The sequence below is a fragment of the Salvelinus namaycush genome, unplaced genomic scaffold (assembly GCF_016432855.1).
Source record: "Salvelinus namaycush isolate Seneca unplaced genomic scaffold, SaNama_1.0 Scaffold1081, whole genome shotgun sequence".
Lineage (NCBI taxonomy): Eukaryota > Metazoa > Chordata > Actinopteri > Salmoniformes > Salmonidae > Salvelinus > Salvelinus namaycush.
Genome location: NW_024057766.1, coordinates 21,879 through 45,000, shown reverse-complemented (window position 1 = coordinate 45,000; position 23,122 = coordinate 21,879). Strand labels below are relative to the sequence as shown.

Here is a 23,122-nt window from a genome sequence, read left to right as displayed (position 1 = left end):
GCCAGTCCTTTCAGTTCCATACACCTCAGACAGGGAGGGGAAACTATTCACCCTCATCTCCTCCCGCTGTACATTCCTAGTGTGAGAGATAATGACGGCCCATTGGGCCCAGACCTGGCAACCCATTGCTTATCTGGCAACCGGTGACATTCTCGCACCAGGGCAGCAACTGTGGAACTTGGCGGCGGTTCTCACGCCCCCTCACACGATTTATTAACCCAACTTTCACAGGTACAGTTCATCAGGTGAGGGAAATCAGAGGGTGGAAAGACGGCGGCGAGGTACACGATCTAGCTATGAAAGGTTCTCTCTGTTGTCTGTAACAGGTGAGACCTTCTCCACCTCATCTCCTCCGTCCTGTCTTTCTTTCTCTCCTCTTCTTTTTCTTCCTTCTCACAGATCTGTCCGTTTCTTCACCGAAGCAACACAACACCCCCACAGACTTATTAAGAGGACTCCTCCACACCACACATAACCATTAATAGGAACACTAGACACCCACTCCTATACCACAGATAGAACTAGATACGTGTCCAGTACTGGACACTACACAGTCCTCCTCAGTAAATTCTGAATCATGAGCAGCTTCTAGCCTAAATATAGCCTCTCTGTCAGTCTATACTAGAGCCTACTGAGCGTGGAAAACCCACACTTGATAGGATATTAATTAAGTCCTATTAATACAGTGGACTGACTGGTAGGAGGTAGGAGGTCTGCACTGTGCCCAGTGTGTTCTGTATACTGTAATGAATCACACGCACACACTGTTCCTAGGCATTTTATACTGTAATAATACTGTCAGTGTGCTCCAGTCATGCCAGAATTCCAAGGGAGAGCCAGAGAGTCAGAGTCAGGGTTGGCATTAGGGTTGGCAGCCAACAGGGCCAGACAGTAGACTAGGCAGAGGGCAGCAAGCTGGCATAGAGACTAGTTAGGTCAGCACTATGACTTTGGATGTATTCAAGTGTGTGTGTTTGAGAGAGAAAAGTATGCGTGTGTGTGTGTGTGTGTGTGTGTGTGTGTGTGTGTGTGTGTGTGCGTGTGTGTGTGTGTGTGCGTGTGTGTGAGAGAGAGAGAGACATATGTGAAAGAGAGATGTGTGTGTTTATACTGTATTTTTATGTGTGTGTATATGTTTTGTGTGTGTACATGTACGTACATGTGTGCATGTGCGTGTGTGTGTGCATGTGCGTGCGTGTGTGTGTGTGTGTGCGTGTGTATGATACCATGTCTCACCTGGAAGCGGTGGAAGTCGGCAGGTTTGAAGTCGTTGGGGGAGCAGCCGCACCAGTCCACTATGTGTTTGTACTGACACTTACAGCCCAGCTTCCTGTTCCAGTTGGTGATGCGCAGGTTGTTGTCCACCATGCTCTCACAGTGAGCACTGTTCTCCAGCACCGTGTGGAAGAACGACTGAGGAGAGAGAGAGAAGAGAGAGAGTGGGTGAAGTGTAGTGTAGGCCGAGGAGAGGAGAATGAAGGATGACGTGGACACCTGGAACACTTAACCACAAACATCTCCTGTTCCTCAAACCATCTCCTCCAAGCCCTTACGTAGTGTCCTTAGGACTGCTGTGTGTCGGTGTGTGTGTAGGTGTGTGTGTAGGTGTGCATACCTCAGCGAGCAGAAGTATATAGTTGTATGTGGGTGTGTGTGTGTGTTTGTGTGCATACTGCGCAGCGTGTGCGTTCTTACCTCGGCGGGCAGCAGTGTGTAGGTATAGAAGCGCTTCATGTTGGTGACCAGGTCATCTTGGGAGTTTATAACGTACTCCACGAACGGACGATTGAGCAGGAACCAATCAGAACCGCCGTCCACAGAAATGCCTTCTGGGATTTTGCGGTCGCCAAGTCGCCACATGTGGGTGTCGCACTCAAAGAAAAGCCGGTCCAGACCTTGTTTGCGGATAAACCTGGTTGACCAAAAACACACATGGTTAAACCTATAGCGACCACAAACACACAACCACACAAACATGGTTAAACCTATAGCGACCACAAACACACAACCACACAAACATGGTTAAACCTATAGCGACCACAAACACACAACCACACAAACATGGTTAAACCTATAGCGACCACAAACACACAACCACACAAACATGGTTAAACCTACAGCGACCACAAACACAACCACACAAACATGGTTAAACCTACAGCGACCACAAACACACAACCACACAAACATGGTTAAACCTATAGCGACCACAAACATGGTTAAACCTATAGCGACCACAAACCTGGTTAAACCTACAGCGACCACAAACACACAACCACACAAACATGGTTAAACCTACAGCGACCACAAACACACAACCACACAAACATGGTTAAACCTATAGCGACCACAAACACACAACCACACAAACATGGTTAAACCTATAGTGACCACAAACACACAACCACACAAACATGGTTAAACCTATAGCGACCACAAACAGACAACCACACAAACATGGTTAAACCTACAGCGACCACAAACACACAACCACACAAACATGGTTAAACCTACAGCGACCACAAACACACAACCACACAAACATGGTTAAACCTATAGCGACCACAAACACACAACCACACAAACATGGTTAAACCTATAGCGACCACAAACACACAACCACACAAACATGGTTAAACCTACAGCGACCACAAACACAACCACACAAACATGGTTAAACCTACAGCGACCACAAACACACAACCACACAAACATGGTTAAACCTATAGCGACCACAAACATGGTTAAACCTACAGCGACCACAAACACACAACCACACAAACATGGTTAAACCTACAGCGACCACAAACATGGTTAAACCTATAGCGACCACAAACACACAACCACACAAACATGGTTAAACCTATAGCGACCACAAACATGGTTAAACCTATAGCGACCACAAACATGGTTAAACCTACAGCGACCACAAACACACAACCACACAAACATGGTTAAACCTATAGTGACCACAAACACACAACCACACAAACATGGTTAAACCTATAGCGACCACAAACACACAACCACACAAACATGGTTAAACCTATAGCGACCACAAACACACAACCACACAAACATGGTTAAACCTATAGCGACCACAAACACACAACCACACAAACATGGTTAAACCTATAGCGACCACAAACACACAACCACACAAACATGGTTAAACCTACAGCGACCACAAACACACAACCACACAAACATGGTTGAACCTATAGCGACCACAAACACACAACCACACAAACATGGTTAAACCTACAGCGACCACAAACACAACCACACAAACATGGTTAAACCTACAGCGACCACAAACATGGTTAAACCTATAGCGACCACAAACACACAACCACACAAACATGGTTAAACCTACAGCGACCACAAACACACAACCACACAAACATGGTTAAACCTACAGCGACCACAAACACACAACCACACAAACATGGTTAAACCTATAGCGACCACAAACATACAACCACACAAACATGGTTAAACCTATAGCGACCACAAACACAACCACACAAACATGGTTAAACCTATAGCGACCACAAACACACAACCACACAAACATGGTTAAACCTATAGCGACCACAAACACACAACCACACAAACATGGTTAAACCTACAGCGACCACAATCACACAACCACACAAACATGGTTAAACCTACAGCGACCACAAACACACAACCACACAAACATGGTTAAACCTACAGCGACCACAAACACAACCACACAAACATGGTTAAACCTACAGCGACCACAAACACACAACCACACAAACATGGTTAAACCTATAGCGACCACAAACAGACAACCACACAAACATGGTTAAACCTATAGCGACCACAAACACACAACCACACAAACATGGTTAAACCTATAGCGACCACAAACAGACAACCACACAAACATGGTTAAACCTATAGCGACCACAAACACACAACCACACAAACATGGTTAAACCTATAGCGACCACAAACACACAACCACACAAACATGGTTAAACCTATAGTGACCACAAACATGGTTAAACCTATAGCGACCACAAACAGACAACCACACAAACATGGTTAAACCTACAGCGACCACAAACAGACAACCACACAAACATGGTTAAACCTACAGCGACCACAAACAGACAACCACACAAACATGGTTAAACCTACAGCGACCACAAACAGACAACCACACAAACATGGTTAAACCTATAGCGACCACAAACACACAACCACACAAACATGGTTAAACCTATAGCGACCACAAACACACAACCACACAAACATGGTTAAACCTATAGTGACCACAAACACACAACCACACAAACATGGTTAAACCTATAGCGACCACAAACATGGTTAAACCTATAGCGACCACAAACACAACCACACAAACATGGTTAAACCTACAGCGACCACAAACACACAACCACACAAACATGGTTAAACCTATAGCGACCACAAACACAACCACACAAACATGGTTAAACCTACAGCGACCACAAACACACAACCACACAAACATGGTTGAACCTATAGTGACCACAAACACACAACCACACAAACATGGTTAAACCTACAGCGACCACAAACACACAACCACACAAACATGGTTAAACCTATAGCGACCACAAACACACAACCACACAAACATGGTTAAACCTACAGCGACCACAAACACACAACCACACAAACATGGTTAAACCTATAGCGACCACAAACATGGTTAAACCTATAGCGACCACAAACACAACCACACAAACATGGTTAAACCTACAGCGACCACAAACATGGTTAAACCTACAGCGACCACAAACACACAACCACACAAACATGGTTAAACCTATAGTGACCACAAACACACAACCACACAAACATGGTTAAACCTACAGCGACCACAAACACACAACCACACAAACATGGTTAAACCTATAGTGACCACAAACACACAACCACACAAACATGGTTAAACCTACAGCGACCACAAACACACAACCACACAAACATGGTTAAACCTATAGTGACCACAAACACAACCACACAAACATGGTTAAACCTACAGCGACCACAAACATGGTTAAACCTACAGCGACCACAAACACACAACCACACAAACATGGTTAAACCTATAGTGACCACAAACACACAACCACACAAACATGGTTAAACCTACAGCGACCACAAACACACAACCACACAAACATGGTTAAACCTATAGTGACCACAAACACACAACCACACAAACATGGTTAAACCTACAGCGACCACAAACACACAACCACACAAACATGGTTAAACCTATAGCGACCACAAACACACAACCACACAAACATGGTTAAACCTACAGCGACCACAAACACACTACCACACAAACATGGTTAAACCTACAGCGACCACAAACACACTACCACACAAACATGGTTAAACCTACAGCGACCACAAACACAACCACACAAACATGGTTAAACCTACAGCGACCACAAACACACAACCACACAAACATGGTTAAACCTACAGCGACCACAAACACACTACCACACAAACATGGTTAAACCTATAGCGACCACAAACACAACCACACAAACATGGTTAAACCTACAGCGACCACAAACACACTACCACACAAACATGGTTAAACCTATAGCGACCACAAACATGGTTAAACCTATAGCGACCACAAACACACAACCACACAAACATGGTTAAGTTGGTTTCTTTTACACAAAACCACTAACTTGATTTGATTTATATAAACGTATGTTACACTCAACTATATACACTTATTGTTGCTTAATTTGTCCTTTATTTAACCTTTTTCCAGAGACTGGGAGAAAACAAGGGCAAAAAATGTTTTTATAATCTAACCTATCACTGCTGCTGTTTACAGAAATGCATACAAACTGAACAAAACATGTGGTGACATGTTTATCAACACTTACAAACAAAGTTCCATATAGCCTAGTGGTTAGTATATGTTCTGCTTGGAAAACATGATTGTATGTTCGATGTTCACCAATTTCCCTTCACGGTGTACACTCAGTATACCCTCCTAGTAGCTTTGAGAGAGCATAGGGAGAGAATAACATCCTATACATGTTTCCCTCACACTAACAACGTGTGACTCATGTGAAGCACCAAGTGTTGCAGTAGGTGTCAAGTTCAGGTCAAACGGACTGTTTCCCTAAGTCCTTGAAGGTCTTAAAGCCAGCTGCTATCCACCACAGAAACAAACTTGTATAGTCTGTATACATCACCATTTGATTCCTATAGAAACAGCTACAGTGGGAAGGAAAAGTGTGGGAAGGAAAAGTATGTGAACCCTTTGGAATTATCTGTATTTCTGCATAAATTGGTCATCAAATTTGATCTGATCTTCATCTGAGTCACAACAATAGACAAACATAGTGTGCTTAAACTAATAACACACAAATTATTGTATTTTTCTTGTCTATATTGAATACATAATTTAAACATACACAGCGTAGGTTGGAAAAAGTATGTGAACCCCTAGGCTAATGACTTCTCCAAAAGCTAATTGGAGTCAGGAGTCAGCTAGCCTGTCACGTTCCTGACCTGGTTTCTGTTATTTTTGTATGTGTTTAGTTGGTCAGGACGTGAGTTGGGGTGGGCATTCTATGTTTTGTGTATCTATGTTAAGTGTCAGTGTTAATTGACCTTGTATGGCTCTCAATCAGAGGCAGGTGGTTTACGTTTTCCTCTGATTGAGAACCATATATAGGTAGGTTGTTTCACATTGTTTGTTTGTGGGTGATTGTCTTCCGTGTCTGTGTCTGCGCACCACACGGGACTGTTTCGGTTTGTTCGTTCGTTAGTTGTAGTCTGTACCTGTTCGTGCGTTCTTCATGTTATATGTAAGTTCTCATGTTTTAGGTCAGTCTACGTCGTTATTTGTTTTGTAGTTTATTCAAGTGTTTTTTCGTGTTTTCGTTTTCGTCTGTAAATAAATCATTATGTATTCACAACCCGCTGCATTTTGGTCCTCCGATCCTTCTCTCCTCTCCTCGTCCGAGGAGGAGGAAGAACTAGACAATCGTTACAGAATCACCCACCAACCAAAGACCAAGCGGTGTGGGAGAGCGCTACAGCGAAACCAGGATTCGTGGACATGGGAGGAGATATTGAATGGAGAAGGACCCTGGGCTAAGGCAGGAGAGAATCGCCGCTCTCGGGAAGAGAGGGAGGCAGCTAAAGCCCAGGAGCGGTGGTTTGAGGAGGCAGCTAGGAGACGTGGCTGGAAGCCTGTGAGTAAACCCCAAAAATTTCTTGGGGGGGGGGCTAGAAGGGAGAGTGGCGAAGTCAGGTAGGAGACCTGCGCCCACTCCCTGTACTTACCGTGGAGAGCGAGAGTACGGGCAGACACCATGTTACGCAGTAGAGCGCATGGTGTCTCCTGTACGTGTGCACAGCCCGGTGCGGTACATACCAGCTCCTCGTATCGGCCGGGCCAGATTGAGTATTGAGCCGGATGTCATGAAGCCGGCCCTACATATCTGGCCACCAGTACGTCTCCTCGGGCCGGCTTACATGGCACCAGCCTTACGCATGGTGTCCCCGGTTCGCCTACATAGCCCGGTGCGGGTTATTCCACCTCCCCGCAACCAGGTAAGGTTGGGCAGGCTCAGTGCTCAAGGGAGCCAGTACGCCTGCACGGTCCGGTATTTCCGGCGCCACCTCCCCGCTCCAGCTCAGTACCACCAGTGCCTACACCACGCACCAGGCTTCCAGTGCGTCTCCAGAGCCCTGTTCCTCCTCCACGCACTAGCCCTATGGTGCGTGTCTCCAGCCCAGTGCCTCCAGTCCCGGCACCACGCACCAAGCCTCCTGTGCGTCTCCAGAGCCCTGTACGCACTGTTCCTTCTCCCCGCACTCGCCCTGAGGTGCGTGCCCTCAGCCCGGTACCTCCAGTTCCGGTACCACGCACCAGGCCTATAGTGCGCATCGAGAGTCCAGTGTGCCCTGTTGTTGTTCCCCGCACTAGCCTGAAGGTGCGTGTCCTTAGCCCGGTACCTCCAGTTCCGGCACCACGCACCAGGCTTCCAGGGCGTCTCCAGAACCCTGTACGCACTGTTCCTTCTCCCCGTACTCGCCCTGATGTGCGTGCCCTCAGCCCGGTACCTCCAGTTCCGGTACCACGCACCAGGCCTATAGTGCGCATCGAGAGTCCAGTGTGCCCTGTTGTTGTTCCCCGCACTAGCCTGAAGGTGCGTGTCTTTAGCCCGGTACCTCCAGTTCCGGTACCACGCACCAGGCTTCCAGGGCGTCTCCAGAACCCTGTACGCACTGTTCCTTCTCCCCGTACTCGCCCTGATGTGCGTGCCCTCAGCCCGGTACCTCCAGTTCCGGTACCACGCACCAGGCCTATAGTGCGCATCGAGAGTCCAGTGTGCCCTGTTGTTGTTCCCCGCACTAGCCTGAAGGTGCGTGTCTTTAGCCCGGTACCTCCAGTTCCGGTACCACGCACCAGGCCTACAGTGCGTCTCAGCCGGGCCAGAGTCTGCCGTCTGCCCAGCGGCGCCTGAACTGCCCGTCTGCCCAACGGCGCCTGAACTGTCCGTCTGCCCAACGCCGTCTGAACGGTCCGTCTGCCAAGCGCAGCCTGAACTGCCCGTCTGTATTGAGCCTTCAAAGCCGCCCGTCGGTACTGAGCCTTCAAAGCCGCCCGTCTGCCATGAGCCTGCAAAGCCGCCCGTCTGCCATGAGCCTACAGAGCCGTCCGCCAGACAGGAGCCGCTAGAGCCTTCCGCCAGACAGGAGCCGCTAGAGCCTTCCGCCCGACAGGAGCCGCCAGAGCCTTCCGCCAGACAGGAGCAGCCAAAGCCTTCCGCCAGACAGGAGCAGCCAAAGCCTTCCGCCAGACAGGATCAGCCAGAGCCTTCCGCCAGACAGGATCAGCCAGAGCCTTCCGCCAGACAGGATCAGCCAGAGCCGTCAGCGAGCCATGACCAGCCAGAGCCGTCAGCGAGCCATGACCAGCCAGAGCCGTCATCCAGCCATGACCAGCCAGAGCCGTCATCCAGCATTAAGCCATCATCCAGCCAGGATCCGCCAGAGCCAGCCAGCCAGGATCCGCCAGAGCCAGCCAGCCAGGATCCGCCAGAGCCAGCCAGCCAGGATCCGCCAGAGCCAGCCAGCCAGGATCCGCCAGAGCCAGCCAGCCAGGATCCGCCAGTCATTCTGGTGTTGCCCCTCATTCTGGTGTTGCCCCTCATTCTGGTGTTGCCCCTCATTCTGGTGTTGCCCCTCATTCTGGTGTTGCCCCTCATTCCGGTGCTGCTCCTTATCCTGGTGATGCCCCTTAATTTAGGTGGGGTTATTTGGAGGGTGGTCATTGTGAGGGGGATAAAGAAGCGGGGATTTATTATGGTGGGATGGGAACCACGCCCAGAGCCTGAGCCGCCACCGTGGACAGATGCCCACCCAGACCCTCCCCTAGACTTTTGGTGGTGCGTCCGGAGTTCGCACCTTGAGGGGGGGGGTTCTGTCACGTTCCTGACCTGGTTTCTGTTATTTTTGTATGTGTTTAGTTGGTCAGGACGTGAGTTGGGGTGGGCATTCTATGTTTTGTGTATCTATGTTAAGTGTCAGTGTTAATTGACCTTGTATGGCTCTCAATCAGAGGCAGGTGGTTTACGTTTTCCTCTGATTGAGAACCATATATAGGTAGGTTGTTTCACATTGTTTGTTTGTGGGTGATTGTCTTCCGTGTCTGTGTCTGCGCACCACACGGGACTGTTTCGGTTTGTTCGTTCGTTAGTTGTAGTCTGTACCTGTTCGTGCGTTCTTCATGTTATATGTAAGTTCTCATGTTTTAGGTCAGTCTACGTCGTTATTTGTTTTGTAGTTTATTCAAGTGTTTTTTCGTGTTTTCGTTTTCGTCTGTAAATAAATCATTATGTATTCACAACCCGCTGCATTTTGGTCCTCCGATCCTTCTCTTGTCACGACTTCAACCGAGGCAGGCTCTCGTTCCCGTTCGGGTGGCGCTCGGCGGTCGTCGTCACCGGCCTACTAGCTGCCACTGACTCTTTTTCCTCCCCCTCCTTATGTGTTTATTTGTATCACCTGTGTTCAGTTAATTGTTAATTAGTGTGGCTTTATTAGTCAGCCAGCCCGTACGCTTCTTTGTGCGGGATTGTTTCATTGTGGCTTTTGGATTTCGGGAGTGGATGTTATTATTGTGGACTGGGTTTGTTTATCGTGTCGTTGGACCGTTGTGTGTGACACCCAGTACGTCCGTGTTGGACATTGTGTTTGCAAGTTGAGTATTAAAAGACTCAACATATTGAAGCTCTGCTGTTCCTGCATCTGACTTCGCACCTCCCGACACTCAGAGCGTTACAGAATCCCGCACCAGAAAATGGAGTCAGCAGGAGCAGCAGCCAACCCTCTCCCATCGATGGAGGAACGGGTTCTCCACCACACCACCGTCCTCCATCGGATCGGATCAGCCATGGACCAGATGATGGAGAGAATGGAGCGATGGGAGAGGAGTGGGCTCCTCTCTCCACCTTCGGCTCCCCTTCCTCAGGACTCTCCATCCCCCGGCTCCAGCGCGCTCCGTCTTACGCTCCCGAGGGATTATGATGGAGCGGCGGCAGGGTGCCAGGGGTTCTTACTCCAGCTGGAGCTATACCTGGCCACTGTTCGCCCCACTCCCTCGGGAGCGGAGAGGGTGAGTGTCCTCGTCTCCTGCCTAACGGGTCGTGCTCTGGAGTGGGCCAACGCAGTCTGGAATGGCCCGGACTCAGCGAAGGAGCACTACCCGGAGTTTACCCGTCGTTTTCGTGTCGTGTTTGACCACCCCCCAGAGGGCCGAGCGGCGGGTGAGAGACTATTTCATCTCAGGCAGGAGAAGAGGAGCGCACAGGATTTCGCGCTGGAGTTCCGGACCTTGGCCGCGGGATCAGGGTGGAACGACAGGGCCCTTATTGACCACTACCGGTGTAGTCTCCGGGAGGACGTCCGCAGGGAGCTAGCGTGTCGGGACATCGCTCTGTCTTTAGATGAGCTTATCGACATGTCCATCCGACTGGACAATCTGCTGGCTGCCCGCGGGCGTTCGGAGAGGGTCCTGTGCGTTCCACCACCCAGCGCCCCGGCTCCCATCCCGATGGAGTTGGGAGGGGCCGCGCCTAGGGGTATCGGAGGAGGAGGCCTCCCCTGCACCAGCTGTGGTCGGAGAGGACACACGGCCGATCGGTGCTGGGGGGGTCTGTCTGGGAGTCGAGATGTCAGGCGGAACGCTTCTCGATCACCCCAGGTGAGTCAGCACCAAACTCACTCAGAACCCCCTGTCGGTCACATGTTTGTCTCAATTTTTTTCCTTGATTTTTTCCCCTCTTCCCAGCATAGGGCACTAGTCGATTCAGGTGCAGCTGGGAACTTTATGGATCGCGGACTCGCCCGAGAGTTGGGCGTTCCGCTTGTGCCGATAGATTCTCCCTTTCCCGTGCACTCCCTAGATAGCCGGCCATTAGGGTCAGGGGTGGTCAGGGAGGCCACAGTTCCCCTGGACATGGTGACGCAGGGGAATCATAGGGAACGTATCAGTCTCTTTATTATTGATTCGCCTGCGTTTCCAGTGGTGCTGGGTATTCCCTGGTTGGCCCGGCACAATCCCAGTATTTCGTGGAGACAGGGGGTTCTCCAGGGGTGGTCAGAGGAGTGTTCTGGAAGGTGTCTGGGAGTTTCCATTGGTGCCACGTCGGTGGAGAGTCCAGACCAGGGTTCCACGGTGCGCATTCCCCCCGAGTATGCCGATTTGGCAATCGCTTTCTGTAAAAAGAAAGCGACGAAATTACCACCACATCGACCGGGTAGGGATTGTGCGATAGATCTCCAGGTTAACGCTGCGCTTCCCAAGAGTCACGTGTACCCTTTGTCCCAAGAGGAGACGTTGGCTATGGAGACATATATCGCGGAGTCTCTGGGACAGGGGTACATTCGGCCCTCCATCTCACCCGTCTCCTCGAGTTTCTTTTTTGTGAAGAAGAAGGAGGGAGGTTTGCGTCCGTGTATTGATTATAGAGGTCTAAATGCCATCACAGTGGGGTTTAGTTACCCACTACCTCTCATCGCTTCGGCGGTGGAATCATTTCACGGAGCGCAGTTCTTTACAAAACTGGACCTCAGGAGCGCGTACAGTCTGGTGCGTATTCGGAAAGGAGACGAGTGGAAAACCGCATTTAGTACCACATCGGGCCACTATGAGTACTGCGTCATGCCGTATGGGTTAAAGAATGCTCCAGCTGTTTTCCAATCCTTTGTAGACGACATTCTCAGGGACCTGCACGTGCAGGGGGTAGTTGTGTATATCGATGACATTCTGATCTACTCAACTACTCAAGCCGCGCATGTATCTCTGGTGCGCAAAGTGCTTGGCAGACTGCTGGAGCATGACCTATACGTCAAGGCTGAGAAGTGTGTGTTCTCCAAACAAGCCGTCTCCTTCCTGGGTTATCGCATTTCCACCTCGGGGGTGGTGGTGGAGAGTGACCGCATAAAGGCCGTGCGTAATTGGCCGACTCCAACCACGGTGAAAGAGGTGCAGCGGTTTTTGGGTTTTGCCAACTACTACCGGAGATTTATCCGGGGTTTTGGTCAGGTAGCGGCTCCCATTACCTCACTGCTAAAGGGGGGCCCGGTGCGGTTGCGGTGGTCAGCGGCGGCGGACGGAGCTTTCAACAGGTTGAAGGCTCTGTTCACGGATGCTCCCGTGTTGGCGCATCCGGATCCCTCTTTAGCATTCATAGTGGAGGTGGACGCGTCCGAGGCTGGGGTGGGTGCCGTGCTATCACAGCGCTCGGGTACGCCACCAAAACTCCGCCCCTGCGCTTTCTTCTCTAGTAAGCTCAGTGCAGCGGAGCGTAACTATGATGTGGGGGATCGGGAGTTGTTAGCGGTGGTCAGGGCTCTGAAGGTGTGGAGACACTGGCTTGAGGGGGCTAAGCACCCTTTTCTCATCTGGACCGACCACCAGAATCTGGAGTATATTCGGGCAGCTCGGAGACTGAACCCGCGTCAGGCAAGGTGGGCCATGTTTTTCACCCGGTTTAGGTTCACGTTGTCCTACAGACCCGGTTCCCAAAACGTAAAGGCTGACGCACTGTCTCGCCTTTACGACACGGAGGATAGGACCACCGAGCCCACTCCCATCATCCCCGCCTCGAGGCTGATAGCGCCAGTGGTATGGGAGGTGGACTCGGACATCGAGCGGGCGTTACGGGCGGAACCCGCGCCTCCTCAGTGCCCGGCGGGCCGTAAGTACGTACCGCTTGGTGTTCGGGACCGACTGATTCGGTGGGCTCATGTCCTACCCTCCTCGGGTCACCCTGGGGTGACGAGGACAGTGGGGAGCCTTCGGGGAAGGTATTGGTGGCCTACCTTAGCTCGGAACGTTAGGGTTTATGTCTCCTCCTGTTCGGTATGCGCTCAGAGTAAGGCTCCTAGGCACCTTCCTAGAGGGAAGTTGCAACCCCTCCCCGTTCCACAACGGCCATGGTCTCATCTGTCCGTGGACTTCCTGACCGATCTTCCCCCTTCTCAGGGAAACACTACGGTTCTGGTAATTGTGGATCGGTTTTCTAAGTCCTGCCGTCTCCTCCCGTTGCCCGGTATCCCTACTGCCCTACAGACTGCGGAGGCCTTATTCACTCACGTCTTCCGGCACTACGGGGTGCCGGAGGACATCGTTTCTGATCGGGGCCCCCAGTTCACGTCCCGAGTATGGAGGGCGTTCATGGAGCGTCTGGGGGTCACGGTCAGCTTGACTTCCGGTTTTCACCCCGAGAGTAATGGGCAGGTGGAGAGAGTGAACCAGGAGGTGGGTAGGTTTCTGCGGTCCTATTGCCAGGACCGGCCAGGGGAGTGGGTGAGATACATTCCCTGGGCCGAGATGGCCCAGAACTCACTACGCCACTCCTCTACTAATGTGTCCCCCTTTCAGTGTGTGTTGGGGTACCAGCCGGTCCTGGCACCATGGCATCCGAGCCAGACCGAGGCTCCTGCGGTGGAGGAGTGGGTACAGCGCTCCAAAGAGACCTGGAGGGCCGTCCAGGAGTCCCTTCAACAAGCTACTAGGAGGCAGAAGAGGAGCGCTGACCGCCACCGCAGTGAGGCTCCCGTGTTTGTACCGGGGGAAAGGGTCTGGCTCTCGACCCGAAACCTACCCCTCCGCTTGCCCTGCCGGAAGCTGAGGCCGCAGTGTGTAGGGCCCTTCAAAGTCCTGAGGAGAATAAACGAGGTGTGTTATCGATTAAAACTCCCTTCCTATTATCGTATTAACCCCTCGTTTCATGTGTCTCTCCTCAGGCCGGTGGTAGCTGGTCCCCTGCAGGACGGTGAGGTGCCGGAGGTCCCTCCCCCCCCTCTGGACATCGAGGGGTCCCCGGCGTACACGATACGGGCCATTCTGGACTCGAGACGCCGGGTGAGGGGCCTGCAGTACCTCGTGGACTGGGAGGGGTACGGTCCGGAGGAGAGGTGCTGGGTACCGGTGGAGGACATTTTGGATCCATCTATGTTAAGGGATTTCCATCGCCTCCATCCGGATCGCCCCGCGCCTCGTCCTCCGGGTCGACCTCGAGGCCGGTGTCGGCGCGCTGCGGGAGCCGCGCGTCAGAGGGGGGGTACTGTCACGACTTCAACCGAGGCAGGCTCTCCTTCCCGTTCGGGTGGCGCTCGGCGGTCGTCGTCACCGGCCTACTAGCTGCCACTGACTCTTTTTCCTCCCCCTCCTTATGTGTTTATTTGTATCACCTGTGTTCAGTTAATTGTTAATTAGTGTGGCTTTATTAGTCAGCCAGCCCGTACGCTTCTTTGTGCGGGATTGTTTCATTGTGGCTTTTGGATTTCGGGAGTGGATGTTATTATTGTGGACTGGGTTTGTTTATCGTGTCGTTGGACCGTTGTGTGTGACACCCAGTACGTCCGTGTTGGACATTGTGTTTGCAAGTTGAGTATTAAAAGACTCAACATATTGAAGCTCTGCTGTTCCTGCGTCTGACTTCGCACCTCCCGACACTCAGAGCGTTACATCTCTCCTCTCCTCGTCCGAGGAGGAGGAAGAACTAGACAATCGTTACATAGCCTGGAGTCCAATCAATGAGACGAGATTGGAGATGTTGGTTAGAGCTGCCCTGCCCTATAAAAAACACTCACAAAATTTGAGTTTGCTATTCACAAGAAGCATTGCCTGATGTGAACCATGCCTCGAACTAAAGATATCTCAGAAGACCTAAGATTAATAATTGTTGACTTGCATAAAGCTGGAAAGGGTTACAAAAGTATCTCTAAAAGCCTTGATGTTCATCAGACCATGATAAGACAAATTGTTTATAAATTGAGAAGGTTCTGCACTGTTGCTACTCTCCCTAAGAGTGGCCGTACTGCAAAGATGACTGCAAGAGCACAGTGCAGAATACTCAATGAGGTTAAGAAGAATCCTAGAGTGTCCGCTATAGACTTACAGAAATCTCTGGAACATGCTAACATCTCTGTTGACGAGTCTACGATACATAAAACACTAAACAAGAATGGTGTTCATGGGAGGACACCACGGAAGAAGCCACTGCTGTCCAAAGAAAACATTGTTGCACGTCTGAAGTTTGCAAAAGTGCACCTGGATGTTCCACAGCGCTTCTGGCAAAATATTCTGTGGACAGATGAAACTACAGTTGAGTTGTTTGGAAGGAACACACAACACTATGTGTGGAGAAAAAAAAGCACAGCACACCAACATCAAAACCTCATCCCAACTGTAAAGTATAGTGGAGTATCATGGTTTGGGGCTGCTTTGCTGCCTCAGGGCCTGGACAGCTTGCTATCATCGACGGAAAAATGAATTCCCAAGTTTATCAAGACATTTTGCAGGAGAATGTTAGGCTATCTGTCCGCCAATCGCAACAGAAGTTGGGTGATGCAACAGGACAACGACCCAAAACACAGAAGTAAATCCACAACAGAAGTGTTTCAACAGATGAAAATACGCCTTCTAGAGTGGCCCAGTCAGTCCTGACCTCAACTCTGTCAGGGTACTGACACAGAACCCCTCCACTGGTTTCTTGGGCTCAGTGCTAGTAAATGATGCTCAACCTGTCTTCATCATAAGGGAGGTTTCTGAGTCAAAGGTGGACAAGGTGATTAGCTCACTAAAGAACTCTAAAGCCAAAGATGTGTTTGGGATGGACTCTACCTTTCTTAAAAACTACAAAGAGTCACTCATTGGCCCCATTACTAAGGTCACCAACACATCTATTGGTCTCGGGGTGTTTCCAAGGGTATGGAAGTCGGCCATAATAACGGCCATCTTTAAATCAGGCGACCCTGCTGACGTGAGTAACTACAGGCCCATTAGTATACTACCTGTGGTGTCAAAGGTTGTTGAAAAGTGTGTAGCAGAACAACTGATTGCCCACCTCAACAACAGCCCCTTCACATTACATTCCATGCAGTTTGGCTTCAGAGCGAAACACTCCACAGAAACGGCCAACTGCTTTCTTCTGGAAAATGTGAAGTCCAAGATGGACAAAGGGGGCGTTGTTGGGGCTGTGTTTCTGGACCTAAGGAAGGCTTTTGATACTGTTAACCATGAGATTCTCATCACAAAATTGTCCAAGTTCAACTTTTCCCCCGATGCCTTGAGATGGATGAAATCATACCTTGAAGGCAGAACTCAGTGTGTCAGAGTGAGCAATGAGCTGTCGCCCACTCTTAGCTATGATGTGGGTGTGCCCCAAGGGTCAATACTGGGGCCCCTCCTGTTCAGCCTGTACATTAATGATCTGCCTTCTGTCTGTACTGGGTCTGAAGTTCAAATGTATGCAGATGATACAGTGATATATGTGCATGCAAAGAGCAAACAACAAGCTGCACAAGAACTCACTACTGTAATGGTCCAGGTTACAAAGTGGCTCAGTGACTCGTGTTTGCATCTCAATGTGAAAAAAACTGTTTGCATGTTCTTCACAAAGAGGGCAACAGATGCTACTGAGCCAGATGTCTATGTGTCAGGGGAGAAGCTCCAGGTGGTATCTGATTTTAAGTACCTTGGCATCATACTTGATTTCAACCTCTCTTTTAAAAAGCATGTGAAAAAGGTAATTCAAATAACCAAATTCAACCTAGCTAATTTCCGATTTATACGAAATTGTTTGACTACAGAGGTAGCAAAACTGTACTTCAAATCTATGATACTCCCCCACTTAACATACTGCTTGACTAGTTGGGCCCAAGCTTACTGTACAACAGTAAGACCTATTCAGTCTGTCTACAAACAGGCTCTCAAAGTGCTTGATAGGAAGCCCAATAGCCATCATCACTGTCACATCCTCAGAAAGCATGAGCTCCTGAGTTGGGAAAATCTTGTGCAATACACCGACGCATGTCTTGTATTCAAGATCCTAAATGGCTTGGCTCCCCCTCCACTCAGTATTTTTGTTAAACAGAAAACCCAAACATATGGCAGCAGATCTACAAGGTCTGCCATGAGAGGTGACTGTATAGTTCCCCTAAGGAAAAGCACCTTTAGTAAATCCGCTTTCTCTGTGAGAGCTTCCCATGTCTGGAATACACTGCCATCAGACACACATAACTGCACCACATATCACACTTTCACAAAATGCTTGAAGACATGGCTAAAGGTCAATCAGATTTGTGAACATGGTCCCTAGCTGTGTGTTGCCGCTTTCCATGTCTGTTGTCTGTAACTTGTGAGGTGTGGAAACACTTTGTTGCTTTTATGAATTTTGTCTTGCTGCTTTTTGTTCTATGTTGCTCTGTCTGTATGCTACGTCTTGCTTGTCCTATGTTGCTATGTCTGTATGCTATGTCTTGTTCTATGTTGCTATTGTCTATATTGTAATTGTTTTTAATAACCTGCCCAGGGACTGCGGTTGAAAATTAGCCGGCTGGCTAAAACCGGCACTTTTACTGAAACGTTGATTAATGTGCACTGTCCCTGTAAAAATAAACTCAAACTCAAACTCAACCTGATTGAGATGCTGTGGCATGACCTCAAGAGAGCAGTTCACACCAGGCAATCCAAGAATATTGCTGAACTGAAACAGTTTTGTAAAGAGGAATGGTTCAAAATTCAACTACAGAAAAAGTTTGGTTGAGGTTCTTGCTGCCAAAGGAGGGTCAACCAGTTATTAAATCCAAGGGTTCACATACTTTTTCGACCCTGCACTGTGAATGTTTACACAGTGTGTTCAATAAAGACATGACAATGTATAATTGTTTGTGTGTTATTAGTTTAAACAGACTGTTTGTCTATTGTTGTGAACTAGATGAAGATCAGATCAAATTTTATGACCAATTTATGCAGAAATACAGGTATTTCCAAAGGGTTCACATGCTTTTTCTTGCCACTGTATATAGGAACAACCTTAATTAATCCACTATCCATCCTATCTCATGCCAGTAGTGGTTTTCTTCAGTCAAGCCTGTCTAACTCCTGGCACACACACATACACACACACATACACACACACATACACACGCCATGGCACACACACAGACACACACCATGGCACAGCACGACAGGCAGCCAGATTGTGATTGGTGTCAGTGTGTGTGTGTGTGTGTGTGTGTGTGTGTGTGTGTGTGTGTGTGTGTGTGTGTGTGTGTGTGTGTGTGTGTGTGTGTGTGTGTGTGTGTGTGTGTGTGTGTGTGTGTGTGTACCAGTGATTGGCATGTCATTAAGTAGCGTGATAGGGCATGGAGCGGGGCGGGGGCAGGGCTGGCAGGCAGCACCTCGCAACGGCAACAAGGGAAGGTTAATTAATAAAGCTACAGATGGAGCCTAATTGGATTATGACTCAGTCACCGAGCTGGGGCAAGGAGAATGTGTGTGTGTGTGTGTGTGTGTGTGTGTGACAGTGGAGGCTCCTCAGAGGAGGAAAGGGAGGACATCCTCCTCAGTGAATGTACTTTTTTTAAATAGTGAAATATTAAAAGTGATCCTTTTAAGATAAAACTATACTAAATATATTCACACGTCACCAAATAATTTATTAAAACACGCTGTTTTGCAATGAAGGTTTACAGTAGCCTCAACAGCACTCTGTAGGGTAGCACCACGGTGTAGCCAGAGGACAGCTAGCTTCCGTCCTCCTCTTGGTACATTGACTTCAATACAAAACCTAGGAGGCTCATGGTTATCACCCCCTTCCATAGACACATTACTTATGACAACTTCCGGAGGACGTCCTCCAACTTATCAGAGCTCTTGCAGCATGAACTGATGTGTTGTCCACTCATTTAAAGGATCAGAGAATGAATCTAGTACTGAACACATAGGCTACAGCTAGCTAGCACTGCAGTGCATAAAATGTGGTGAGTAGTTGACTCAAAGAGAGAAAGACAATATTTGAACAGTTTTGAACAAATTGATTTCTTCAAAAATGAAGGAGAAGCAAGAAAGAGAGAGCTAGCTATATTTCATTGTGTTTATTTCACTTTCACTTAGACAATCTTTGCTAGCGAATGCAGCTAGCTAGTTTAGCCAACTCAAACACCCGGCTCAAACAGAAAGGGATGTCATGTTAGCCAGCTGGCTATGGCTATCCAACACTGGAACTTTTCCAAGTCAAGGTAAGCTTTTGGTTTTATTAATTTATTGCCACCGGGGCCTCCGGTGTAACTGCTAACCTGTTTGCTGACTGTACACACAGTACTGCATGATTGTAGCGGGTTTACTAACGTGTTAGTTCTAGTAGCTATTTTGACTACGTTATGACGTTAGCTAAAATGGTGACAACAATGTAGGCTGTGTTTAACGGTTATGATATGAAGGTTTGGCTTGGAAAGGTTTTTTCGCCTGGTCACAACCAGTGTGATGCACTGAAGTCCACAAGCAAAGGGAACAGGTGAGAGGAGGAGAGCGTGTAGATACAAGAAGGAAGTGATCATGCTGTTTGCATGTGGCTGCTATGAAAGTGAAGCGAGTCTGTTGAAAAACGTTACCTGAATTTTTCCAATAGAAAATCTTGTTTGCAACCGTTGGACTAATGATTACACCCTAGATCAGCTAGATGCAGGCACGAATGTGCAAGGCGGTATTGAATGTGTCACTGTCTGTCGCCTTGACTACTCAAATTTCTCTCTCGACCTGTCCCTCACTCTCCAAGAGTGTGCAAAGCGGTCATCAAGGCAAAGGGTGGCTACTTGAAGAATCTCAAATATAAAATATATTTTGATATGTTTAACACTGTTTTGGTTACTACATGATTCCATATGTGTTATTTCATAGTTTTGATGTCTTCACTATTATTCTACAATGTAGAAAATAGTACAAATAAAGAAAAACCCTGGAATGAGTAAGTGTGTCCAAACTTATGACTGGTACTGTACGTTGCAAACTTTCATTCATAGGCTAGGTTGTAGCAACCTCATGATGGGTATAGGGGCAATTCGTGTATAATTTAGTAACCTAAACCTATCAATGTTACATTGAACTGGGTGAATGGAATATAAATGACAGTCATCCAATATGCTGTAATAGAAATAAGGACATGCTCATGAAAAATGTATTGTTCTCCCTCATCTTAAACGGCACCGACCGCCACTGGTAGAATACGAATAAGTGAACGTGTTTTAATGTGTCTGTATCATGCTAGTGTGTGTGTGTGCGTGCACCTGTATGTGAGTGTGTATTTATCAGTGCGTGTGCTTGTTAGATCTCACCTGGCGTTGTCTCTGCCGTGGGACTTGATGAAGTTCATGTCTCTGTACTTGGACAGGAAGGCGACCAGCTGGCTGTTAGTTCTGTTAACGACAACCAGGAAGAGATTATTAGAAACCAACCAATCAGTGGAAATGACAGCCAGGAAGATCATAATTACCACCCAATCAAAGAGAGAGAGGTAGAAACCATATGCCATATGATAGTGCAATACAACAGCTTTTTCCTGTCATCACTTTTCAAGGGTTGTCAAGGATACAAAGGGATAGTTGTTAAAGGGGAAGTTCTCTATAAAACCCAAGTATGCCAGCCATTTTCATGGACTCTCACTCATACAACCGCCACTCACTTTTATGCTCAGTTTGATTTTGGGGTGAACTATTGCTTTAACGGAACATTTGATCATTTATTATTTAACTATCCACTATGATCAGGGCCCAGGGTTTTCCAGGACAGTTGGTCAGGAAAACGACTAACCCTAAGTACAAAGACAGTAAACATAACATCCATTTAACAGTTGGCTCAATAACCAACCCCACAGGCACTATACAATACAGCAGCTCAGTGGAGTCAAACCCTTTCTATGCAGTCCAGCCAGGCTAAAAGCTTCTCCTCTGCAGTGCAAGCCATCATTGCCACAGTCAAAGGTATTCTCAACAATACAGATGTCTGCAGGGTGTAAAGCAGGGTAGGGGGAGGCTGTCTGGGCCTTTAGGTGACAGCTCAGTGTGCCTGTCTAAAAGAGCCTAAACTGAAGGGAGGCTGAAGGGATGCATATTAATGCCATTTACTGATGAAGGAGCAATTTCACAGCCCCAAGGCTTTACTTAGCAGATGTAGTGGAACACACACGCACGCACGCACACAAACACATACTGATGTTGTGTAGCAGAACACACGCACACACGCACACACGCACGCACACACGCACACACGCACACACACACACACACACACAGAGCATAGCACAGCGGGGGAAATCCAGGTCACAGCATAGATTTGCCAGAGTTGTGCCATTGTGCCTGAGTGGTCACACAGTCTGTCCAGTGGGTCTGGTTGGTTTGCTGACTGACTGTATGCCCCCAGGGTGCACTCTCTGTCTCTGTCACTATCTGTCTGGCTGGATGGCATTCACACACACTGACACCATAGCCAGTACCACAGAATTACCAGCCAAGCCCATATCACAGCCTTGCAGTCACCCTTATACCAGCACCATAAAAACACACTGCTACCCTGTTGGCATATGCCCTAATTGCACACTCTTAGCCAAATATACTTTACTATACTGTACTATACTGTGCATGTACTGTACTATAATGTACTATACTGTAATATACTGCACCTATACTGTACTGTAATATGCTTTACTATACTGTAATGTACTGTGCTATACTGTACCTATACTGTACTATACAGTAATATACTGTAATGTACTGTACTATACTGTACTGTACTATACTGTACAGTACCTATACTGTACTATACTGTACTGTAATGTATTGTACTATACTGTACCTATACTGTACTGTACTATACTGTACAGTACCTATACTGTACTGTGCTGTAGTATACTGTACCTATACTGTACTATACTGTACTGTACTATACAGTAATATACTGTACTATACTGTACGGTACCTATACTGTACTACACTGTACTATACTGTACTGTACTATACGGTACCTATACTGTACTATACAGTAATATACTGTAATGTACTATACTGTGCTATACTGTACTATACTGTACTATTGTGCTCTTACCACACTTGAATAGTTGACAAGTCCATATCACAAGTTATTTCTGAAACAAAGTTATGCATATACTTTTGGGTGGGTTACAACTTACAACTGACCAAAAGAGGGCGAGAGAGAGTCTATACTACATACCTATAGCGAGTCTTGTCAACATGTATACGGTTCCTAAAATCAACTGGATAGTCTTTAGTAAAACAGACGGATAGTCTTTAATCAGCTGGATAGCCTTTAGTAAAGCAGCTGGATATTCTTTAGTAAAGCAGATGGACAGTATTTAGTAAAGCAGCTGGATATTCTTTAGTAAAACAGACGGATAGTCTTTAATCAGCTGGATAGCCTTTAGTAAAGCAGCTGGATATTCTTTAGTAAAGCAGCTGGATAGCCTTTAGTAAAGCAGCTGGATATTCTTTAGTAAAACAGACGGATAGTCTTTAATCAGCTGGATAGCCTTTAGTAAAGCAGCTGGATAGCCTTTAGTAAAGCAGCTGGATATTCTTTAGTAAAACAGACGGATAGTCTTTAATCAGCTGGATAGCCTTTAGTAAAGCAGCTGGATATTCTTTAGTAAAACAGACGGATAGTCTTTAATCAGCTGGATAGCCTTTAGTAAAGCAGCTGGATATTCTTTAGTAAAGCAGATGGATAGTCTTTCCT

The 23,122-nt window shown here is 48.0% G+C and overlaps 1 protein-coding gene across 1 annotated transcript in view; it reads right to left on the bottom strand.

Annotated features, from left to right (window-relative positions):
- The window catches only part of LOC120035658 (xylosyltransferase 1-like), a gene marked incomplete at its 5' end in the record, with an annotated part of 68,396 nt that overhangs the window by 24,965 nt on the left and 20,309 nt on the right, over positions 1-23,122 (bottom strand). Inside the window, 3 exons of the mRNA XM_038982233.1 lie at positions 1,237-1,413; positions 1,696-1,912; positions 20,710-20,790. Of these exons, the coding sequence (XP_038838161.1) occupies positions 1,237-1,413; positions 1,696-1,912; positions 20,710-20,790 (475 nt within the window). The remainder of the gene's footprint in view (positions 1-1,236; positions 1,414-1,695; positions 1,913-20,709; positions 20,791-23,122) is intronic.